The sequence below is a fragment of the Priapulus caudatus genome, unplaced genomic scaffold (genome assembly GCF_000485595.1).
Source record: "Priapulus caudatus unplaced genomic scaffold, Priapulus_caudatus-5.0.1 Scaffold403, whole genome shotgun sequence".
NCBI lineage: Eukaryota > Metazoa > Priapulida > Priapulimorpha > Priapulimorphida > Priapulidae > Priapulus > Priapulus caudatus.
This window is the reverse complement of record NW_014577464.1, coordinates 170,881-181,414: the sequence shown is the minus strand read 5'-3', so window position 1 is coordinate 181,414 and position 10,534 is coordinate 170,881. Positions and strand designations below refer to the sequence as shown.

The 10,534-nt window shown below is 38.9% G+C and overlaps 2 protein-coding genes across 2 annotated transcripts in view; one reads left to right on the top strand and one right to left on the bottom strand.

Annotated features, from left to right (window-relative positions):
• Positions 1–5,081, top strand: part of LOC106810000 (phospholipid scramblase 1-like) — a 15,593-nt gene extending 10,512 nt beyond the window's left edge. The window contains exons 3-4 of the mRNA XM_014813254.1: positions 3,251–3,433; positions 3,762–5,081. Of these exons, the coding sequence (XP_014668740.1) occupies positions 3,251–3,433; positions 3,762–3,962 (384 nt within the window). The 3' untranslated portion in view covers positions 3,963–5,081. The remainder of the gene's footprint in view (positions 1–3,250; positions 3,434–3,761) is intronic.
• A 931-nt stretch (positions 5,082–6,012) lies between these two features.
• LOC106810009 (serine/threonine-protein kinase MRCK alpha-like) overlaps positions 6,013–10,534 on the bottom strand; it is a 51,996-nt gene continuing 47,474 nt past the window's right edge. Inside the window, exons 27-35 of the mRNA XM_014813259.1 lie at positions 10,005–10,152; positions 9,501–9,581; positions 8,949–9,106; positions 8,121–8,283; positions 7,553–7,660; positions 7,129–7,212; positions 6,766–6,863; positions 6,448–6,553; positions 6,013–6,200 (exon numbers count right to left, since the gene is read on the bottom strand). Of these exons, the coding sequence (XP_014668745.1) occupies positions 6,037–6,200; positions 6,448–6,553; positions 6,766–6,863; positions 7,129–7,212; positions 7,553–7,660; positions 8,121–8,283; positions 8,949–9,106; positions 9,501–9,581; positions 10,005–10,152 (1,110 nt within the window). The 3' untranslated portion in view covers positions 6,013–6,036. The remainder of the gene's footprint in view (positions 6,201–6,447; positions 6,554–6,765; positions 6,864–7,128; positions 7,213–7,552; positions 7,661–8,120; positions 8,284–8,948; positions 9,107–9,500; positions 9,582–10,004; positions 10,153–10,534) is intronic.

Sequence of the window (10,534 nt, the reverse complement as noted above, 5' to 3'; positions counted from 1 at the left end):
ATTAATGGGAAAGATCAATAAAAAATTTTGCGTCGGCCCCTTTTTGGCGGGTCTGTCGGGTGAGGGCAGACAAACAATTTTTATTTTATTTATGGCCTTGGGTATGCTATTCTATACCATACAATCCTTTTTATAATCGGCCACTTCCTGTGCATTTGTTGTTGATAGAAACTACTTCATTTTAGGCTCACCTTGACATCGTCAAGCTTGAGCTATTGCCATGGGTCGTCGTCCGTCGTACATCGTCCGTCCGTCCGTCAAACATTTGGTTTAGTCGTCAACGATAAATCAGCAACCATTTGACCCACATGTTTGAAATTGGGTGTAGTTGTTACTGCTAGTGCTATGCTTCCCATATGGAACGTCCTATTTTGAAGGCACGCAGTCGACGTACTTCTCACGCCAAAGGCCACACGTTAATTGTAGTTCCTTTTTCCATTTAATTCTGCACAAGGCAATCGATGGAGATTGAGGTATGGGAGAGAGGGAGGAAGAGAGACGTAGATGGAGATTGAGGTATGGGAGAGAGGGAGGAAGAGAGACGTAGATGGAGATAGAGGTATGGGAGAGAGGGAGGAAGAGAGAGTAGTCATGCCATCGACGCACGTACGCACGCACGCCTACACACACGCACACACACACTCAAGCACATACAGGCACACACGCACGCATGCACATACAAACTCAAACACCCATACACACACGCGCGCACACTTACACGTACGCGCACATACAGGCACACATGCACGCATGTCCGAACGCATGTCGGCACACATGCACGCACGCACGCACATACTTAGCTGCCTTAAATGGAAACCTTGTGGAATTTACCCATTTTTTACGAAATATTTTTCTAGGTCCCAGCTCCTAATCAGTGATTTTTGTCTGAATATACGTAATTATAGATGTTATCTATTTTATTAATGAATTTGAAGAAAAATTCGTACATGCTATTGACACATGTATATCTGGTCAATAACTACATCCATAAGCAAATTTAGGTCTAAAGAGTCCAGGACTTTTGTAAGTTTTCAGCAACATAATCGGTTGCAACAGATCCAATGTTTTTACATGAAAATACTTCACTCCATCTATGTCATCTATATTCGTTTTTTTTACGCGTGCAGGTTAATAAATGCTGAAAGAAAATGCCGGGCGTGTGTTGTGTCTGGGTAAGGCTCTTGCTGAAAGCAAACAACATTTGTATACCGTTCTAGCTGTGCAAATATGTAAATTATGACGAAGGTAAATGTCACTGCGATAAGCACTTGGTCCTGATATGTTGAAACTGGAGTTACGGGGAAATAACTGAAGTAATGTACCAGAGATGTGTCATGTATAGACCAGTGAAAAAAATTCACGGGGGCTCGGGGCGATTTAGCCCCCGAAATGCCAAAAAGAGCCCCCGTAAATTTGCATAAAGTTCAATGCAAACCAAATTTTAGAGTGCTATTTTCATGCACGCGAGCTTGAAAAGTAGCCCCCGAAAAATAAATTGTATTTTTTTCCCTGGTATAGACGTGTATAGATGATCTGACGTTTGCAACTAGGCTACCCAATTAAATCAGCAATGCTAGTCAGCAAATAGTTTGTGTTTGTATTTTATCATAAAGTCGTTGTTCTGCATGTGTTCTATAACTGTGACAATTGTTTCAACAATGGTGTTGTTGAATAGTGAAAATATATGGAATAATGTTAATTTTTTGTGTTTGCAGAATTATTTTTAAAATAGGCTAGTTCTACCTACATTCACGGATTTATTTTATTACATATTAATTACGGCGTAGTAATGTAATGTGATCACGTACAAAATGATGTACCAACCATTATTTATCTACACAATCACGTGTAAACTTATGCTGGATGACGAATGCTCAAACCATTTAAGTTGTGGTCTTTTCCATTGTTTAAAAAACCCACAGGTGTTTTTAATATTACATCAAGTCGAATATTAATTTAAATCCCACTTCAACATCCAAACTCTATCCTATATTCCATGACATAAATGCTATTAATTATTGTATGGAAAGTTACTTCTTGAACACTGGACAGTTTTTTAAACTGATGTTTGCATTTATTATCCAATGTTTTAACTGTTTTTCAATGTATGCAAATGCACAACACACTCGGTTTACAGCAATTTGTAAACAGTCACACAACAGTACACAGACATGGTAAATGAATCATGAAGCAGTTACAAACTAGCATTAGTAACAACGAGTTCACAGAACTGGATGGGTGTAAGTCTAGTACAGTCAGAATAATATATCGTTTTTGCTGAGAATTCATCTGCCAACTGCAGTCCTAATTAAGCAATTGGCCAGGTCATCGCGAGACCATTGATAACATCAGGAGTGAATAATAATAGGTTATAATTTCTGTTAATTTAATAATCTATTATTATTCAGTCTCCTGATAACACCATATAGGTTCACACGCACATACTTACCTAAGTACAAGATCTCCGCTAAACATAATAAATACATTTAATATATAATAGTCATCTCTGTTCAATAATCACATTAAGTTGATGTATGTCAAAGATGCACAAGCCTCATGCTACATAGCTGCCAGTCAGTATGTCACTAATTGCCAGAGCTATAAGCTCGAAAAGTGTTTCAGTTCCATGGGAATTCAGAAATCGAAAAAGTCCTTCCTAATTCTATCCGTGAATTCAGAGAAGCGGGATGAAGGGCTGTGATCACGACCATCTCTGTGATATCTTGCCTCATCCTCATCAAATGATCTTGAGCTTTGGTTTCTGATACTCGACATCCTCTGCAAAGCCATTGTAATAATATTTCACCAACAGCACACATATACGCTCTTTGACGGCATAAAATCTCTTCATATCTATATTAGGTATCCATATAAAAAAGATCAATTCTCATATCCAGCATTATCTTCATTTCCTTATGTTATCGTAATGCATGTATTTTTCCTTTGCTGTTACCCGGCAAGATCTTTCTGTGAAAATTCGTCTATTATGCCAACATTGTGCCTATTATTGTGTCAGTGCTGTAAATCTTTACACGTTACTCTGTTACCCTGGTGGCATTTGCATGCAATTAATTTTCTTGTGGGGTGGATGATTATATGTTAATTACAGCTAAAGCACCATCTTACTACAACACGTATTCACGTCTTACTACAACACGTATTCACGTCTTACTACAACACGTATTCACGTCTTACTACAACCAGTCTTCACGACTGCGCGCGTTCACCCCTCCTTGGCCTTACTGCGCAGGTGTCGTCGCCACCGGGCACCATCATTGGCTACGTGGAGCAGGAGTGGTCGGTGTTCGTGCCGAAGTTCCGCATCAAGAACGCGGCCGGCGACACGATACTGCGCATTAGCGGGCCGTTCTGCACGTTTAGCTGTTGCGGCGACGTCGAGTTCAACGTCTCCTCTGCCGACGGCAATCACCAGGTGGGGCCACCTGCAAGATATTCGCGAGTTCGCACTAAAGTGCAAGAATTAGCATGTTTTTACTAAGATCGTAGTCAGTGGACTAAAGCTTGAAGAAAATTTTTAGACAAATTTTTTTGACAATTTTTCGTTTGCACTAAAATGCAAGAATTAGCATGTGTAGATTAGCATTCGCAAAGATTGTAGTCTACTGTAAAAGATTTTAAAAAAATATATATAAAACTTCAATAAAAACCTTTCCCGTGTGTACTCCATGGTTTATGATCAGCCTGGCAAGCATTCATCCGTCAGTCGTCACCATTACTAATCTTTTGCCTTGCTTACGCAGGTGGGCAGAATATCAAAGCAGTGGTCGGGCATGCTGAAGGAGACATTCACCGACAGCGACAACTTTGGGATTCAGTTCCCCATGGACTTGGATGTGAACGTGAAGGCCACTCTGCTGGGAGCGACATTTCTCATAGATTTCATGTTCTTCGAACAGCAGGGCAACAAGAAGGGTGGAGATCGACCGGGAATGTGGAACTAGTCGCAGGTGTGTTGTACTGTAGTCACGTGTGCGTGTCCCTGGGGTTCGTCCTGCATCGTGCAGTACTGTATACGCTGTATATTTCGCGGTGGTTTAATTTTCGCGAATTTCGCGAATGCGTCCCTGACCGTGAAAATAACAACACGCGAAGAATTCATATCGAATAATTATACCGCATAATTCATAATTCACCGACTGCGAAATTGTCCTTCAAGTCTGAATTCGCAAAAAACATCTGTAGGTACGCGAAAAATATGGCGTATACAGTAACATACTGTATCATGACCGATTGGTAACAATTTGGGCAGGACAAAAATGATCACTGAAACATTACTGGGCACGTACGATTACAGCAGGATAACTATCAGCACGATGGTGGATGCTTTCTATTCTAAGATATGCATTCCACACGTTATATACTTTCAAACAGCTGATACCAAACAACAAACATGTATGTACACAAGTATGCCTACATTCTGTACTATAAAATTGATAAAATTGACTTAAATTAGGTTAATGATATTTAGAAGTATTTCAACTCTAGTTACCTCATTGTTCAGCTGATGCTTTTATGAAATTTGAAAACAGACATTTTATCCAAACAATTGTATTTAGAGGCAACAACAATTTAATATGACCTGCAGTGTGTATATCACAGTTGCGTTATTTCTAAACGCAAGACTAATAATCTTGGAGCCAAACATGTCAGTCATCAGTGTATTTTAAAAACGATATAAGCCGCATATTGGTACAACGTGGACACAAATCTACAACTTTTGTTTTATATAAGCAAGTGCCGTTGGGCATTGTGATTAATTTCCTACCATTACCTATTTATTGATGTGTACCCATCAAGTGACCTTTACGTAGTTAGCCATCCAACTTCAGTTGAGAATGGAATATGCTCCCCCAAGTCGAATGTTGGTCGTATATTACCAAAGTTAGTACGGACTTGTCATTACTAAAGTACGATTTTCTTATTATATGTGTTGTTGCATGCTTTTGTGGTTTTTATGTATTACCTAATCTAATCTTTAAAAGTGCTTTTATAGTGCCATCTCACTACCTATTCGCCACGTATTCCATCAACATGTAGTTCTAAAGTACACAAGTCGATTTGAGATAGAGGTATGGGAGAGAGGGAGGACGAGAGAGTAGTCATGCCATCCACACACGTACGCACGCACGCCTACACACACGCACACACACACTCACTCACGCAATCAAGCACATACAGGCACACACGCACGCATGCCCGAACGCAGGTCGGCATGCATGCACGCGCGCACGCACATACAAACTCAAACACCCATACACACACGCACGCACACATGACGCACGCACGCACTCACTCACGCACACTTGCACGTACGCGCACATACAGGCACACACGCACGCATGCCCGAACGCATGCCGGCACACATAAACGCACGCACGCACATACAAACTCAAACACACATACACACACGCGCGCACACATGACGCACGCACGCACTCACTCACGCACTTGCACGTACGAGCACATACAGGCACACACTCATGCATGCCCGAACGCATGTCGGCACGCATGCGCGCACATACAAACTCAAACACCCATATACACACACGCGCACACATGATGCACACATGCATGAACGCGCGCGCACATACAAACTGAAATACCCACACACACGCACGTGCGCACATGATGCACGCATGCACACACGCACACGCGGATACATGCACGTACTACATACTAAAGAGGTAGGTAAAGGGAAAAAAAGGGGAAAAGCCCTGCTGTTCCCCAGCTGGGACTCGAACCCGGAATACCGGTGTAGGAGACAGATGTTCTAGCGATTAGGCCACTGCGCCGTTTAGGGTATACCCCATGGATTCACACGTACGTGATGTTAATCTGTACGCACCGCCTATTGATGAATAGAATTTTTATGAATTTTTAACTTTTTAACTTTTTAACATTTTTGTTTCACCCAGAACCACCTCCCAGACGAGCTGATTCTGACGGCTGCGGAGTTCTCTAGTTATGCGAGTACGAAATAATTCAGCTGAACAACTTTATATATATATAGATATATCAGAGGCAAATTCGGTTTGTGTTAAAAGATGCAACTAACAGTTGTCTGGTGGGAGTTTTTGGTGCCTCCATACGCCGCTCAAGGTCGTCCATCTTGCGTTTGACCCAATCGCGCCATTCCGTTGGTGTGTCTTTTGGAACGTGGAGCTCTTTTTCTTTCTCTACTGCAAAGCAAAAGATTGAAATCCATTTCAAATATGTACCTGTGATCAAGACTATGCATCCTTTTATATGTTCTCTACTAGTGCCAATATTTCATACATATTAAGCAAGATTATTATTAAAGCTGGTCCATGTTGAAATACCTTGCAATACCTGTTTCATGTGTGAGATAATAGTACTACCTGCAAAAAAACGAATACATACTAATGATTAATAGTTGAGCTAAAAATTTAGGGGCTTCTTTCAAACCTGCAACAGTTCGTGGAGTGCCAGTAGCAGTCCGTAGATAGAGCAAGCGTGGTAATTCACTTTCTCTACACAGGCATAGAGAGCCACCTCTGTTCATGGGTGTTGTCTGTAAGAATGATTGTAAGAAAGATATACATTTAAAAAAATCAGATATCCTGTTACTAATTTACAATCAAAAGACTCGTTACACCGCCCACACCCTTAGACATAGATGCAAGATATGTATGGTACATTACCTCTACTGTTGTGTAATTGTTTAAATAAAATTTTACTCAAACAAAAAGATTTGATTGCTGCTTTTTAAGTTAACTCACTCACATTTTTAAGGGGAAGATACTGGACCCAGTTCCTGACTTGGACATCATACACAGCAATTTCAGTCTCACTATACAGGCACACATATGGATGGGCAACACCTGTAGATAATTATATGATGCTGTAATTGAATGGCACATATATTATGTATATTAAATTTTAAAAATGCGGTCAAAAAGAAATACAATGTTATATCATTAAGATTTAGAATTAAAACATAAATAAAATTTGTTATCTATGATTTTCAGGTGTGTTAGGTGCACACATTGAACACATATATACTTACTGAAGGATGCACACTAGCACGTACACTTAAATGGTTATAATGTGTTTTGTCATTAATTTTAAAGCATGCATGATACTCACTCATAGCAATAGGTGGTGAAGGGTAGGCAATGTTTTGCATCTGCTCAAGTTTGTTGCCAAAATTATCCACGAAAATAGCCACACCTGTAAATGAGAGAGTGAACCTCTGTAGCACAATCAATTAAAAAACATGATTGAGTCATATTAAATTTAACAAAATACTTAGATTATCACTATAGATCGTGTCTAGTAGACACAGAATAATTGCAAGACGCTAAAAGGATATATAGATTTATCACTCAACAGATACACATCAACATCATAGTCAACATAATCATCCTATACTAGTCTTTCTAGACTTTTCACCCCTAGATTTAGTTGATTCAGCAATGCTGGTATAGAAAGACATAAAGGTTCCTAAACGTTATTCACACAAAATCAATAGTTTTGCAAGACAGCACTATAAAGGTCCAATGTGACTTACTGTCAAAAAAGAGTAGAAACTCTCTTTGTGTAACTTTGACAGCCCCTAGTGGTTGGTGTGGTGTCGCTCTCAAAAACTGCAGATTTTTGTCATCTTTATTCACTAAACCTGTAGGAAAAGATGAATAATTCCAAGGATAATCATTAATCTAGTACATCTTACATACTATATAATTTAATACTACTAAACATTGGCCGTATTTCTTCAGGAGACAAAATTTTGAATCTATTTATCATAAAATAATTAAAATAAAGTTCTTCCACGTAAAATTATTATTATTATAAAATTAACCATTACATGGATAAATTTGTCGTGACTGAAGTCTAGTCTTCCCGTGTAGATGAACATTTCGATTATGAATCCAACTCTCTAAGAACGTCTTGTAATCTTGATTTATTATTCATTTGACATAAATGAGGATTTATTCATTTTTAAGTACAACACGGTTGCTGATTAGACGTAATGTACTCGTCTACTTTAATTATGCCACATTGCACAAGATTGATAACCAGCCAATGATCAGGAATATCGCATGGCAGCAGTGGAATGCGATTGCAGTTGTGCTTACTCTGCTGTTTGTCACCAAACACGGATATTAGCGTGAAGTTAGACAGGTGGCCAACACACAGCCTGGAAGCCATCAGGTCCATGCAGATCGGAACATTTGGCAGCATTATGCTTTGCAACTGTCTGAAACGCTTTGAGCTGCGTGTGATCTCATAGATGAGAACCTGCAGATGTTTAACAGATGAGAGAAACATTGTTGGGATGGTAAATATCAGGAGTGAATGATAGAGATCTCTATTGCTCTCTAGAATGTCTATTATTCACTCCTGTAAATATCATACATTGTAAGCAACCATGATACACAGATTATGGTAGAGTATGTGATCATAGTTTATATGATTGTAAACACACTGTCATATATTGTAAGCACATGGTACATAGATTCAATTATATGGTGCAGCATGGCCTAATGCTATATAATTATGTATACATGTGCTGTATCATGCATTGCAAGTGAATCATATGTAGGTTAAATAATGGTAGAGTATCAGATATTTGTATACGGTAAAACCTGTGTTTGTGATCCCCTCTATCGAATGGGCACCTATCTAAAAGGAACACTTTTGGAGTTTCCTATAAGCCATCCTTATATATACTGAGGTGACTGTGCATGCTTATAGACACATTATCACACATTTTATGAACAGCATATTTAGATTAGATTATTGTACAGAAAGGATAGATTACACTTGCGTGCCAGACGTGATATCACACTTCACGAAGGTCTCTGGTCACATATTTCAGTAATGAACTATAATCAGTGCCACTATTACTGCTACTGTTGCCATATTTACATTGATCACGCGTTTTTAGTGTGCAATGCGCATACCTGGTCGGGCATGGCAACAAAAGCGCATGGTGGTGTTGCCTGGTTCATCTTGCCAGCACAGCAGGCGATCACTCCCTCAGCCCCCGGCAATGGTGTCCATGGCAGACGGAATCCCTCCAGTGCAACCACGGGTACAAGCAGAGCTTGCTTCTCTGGACCTATATCACAGAATCACTCCATCCGTACATTCTTACTCACTCACAAAACCCTGTGCAATGTTGACAGATTATTGCATATAGCTCAATAAATAGGACAAACATAGCTTCTATGCTTTAGTGGTTACACATGTATGAAAATATCTCCATTGGAGATTATGTGTTAATTTAGAGAGTAGATCACAATAAATTTATATTTGCTAAACGAATGGCAAGATGATATTATAGAAACCAGTAAGGCAAAAAACAAAACAAAACCACTAAATATCATCAGGAGTGAATAATAATAGATTTGAAGAAGAATTTAACAGATCTATTATTATTCATTCCTGATAGCATGTTGGGTATAGAATAGTCTGGTTATGGGAAATGAGAAATAACATTAATATAGGATTACCTATGATAACTAGCAATACAGCCCCTTCATCGATGTACTCTATCTGGTGAATAGTTCTGCTCTCCCCAACCTGAGTAGCACCTGTAACACAAAATCACACCTTACTAAATATTAGAAAATTTTGGAAATTTAATATTTCTCTTAACCAAAATTGCCCTCCTGAAGTAAGCTGAAGAAGTAACAGGTTTTATTTGTGATTCCTGGGAGCTGTTGGAATATTACTTTTCTAATTATTCTAATTATCCACAAAAAATTGAACAGCGATAATTAATGTTAAAGCAGGAATTGACCAATTTTTAATTCGGTCACCATCTAAATTCAATTCACTGTGTACAAGCCAATGAATCTTATTTCAAAATATTCAATCAAAATTATATTGGAATCTATACCAATAACCAATATAATCAAACTCCATTTTAATAACCATCACGGCATTGTCTTAATAAAAATCTTCTTGCAATAATTATTGTTGCACACACAAAAACGTGAAACAACTGTTCTCACCGATGCCAGTCAGCTCCAAAACAAAAAGGCCAGTGTTGGTTCCCATAACGATGACATCCGAGTCGAGTATAACGGCACAGTTTATGTTTCTCACAGGGTTTCTAGAAGTGGTGCCTGGCGTTTCACACACATCTATGGCTTCTAAAATCTGTGGACCAGCAAGCATTATTGTCAGCACACATCTCATCAGCCATACTGCTGACAAAACACTAGAAATTAAAAATCTACACACACGCACGCACGGACGCACGCACGCACACACACACACACACACACACACACACACACACACACATTTATAAGCCGGACGAGAGACACACTGCCTCAAAAGCTCACATTTAAATTGAAAGGAATACTATATACTATGTAAAATAAACTATATATAAAAAAGATATAGTATATATGGTTTAATTTACATTCGCCTCTGCCTTCTTCAGATCCAGATGCTTTTTACTACATATATATATATATATATATATATATATATATATATATATATATATGTATGTAATATATGTGTGTGTGTGTGT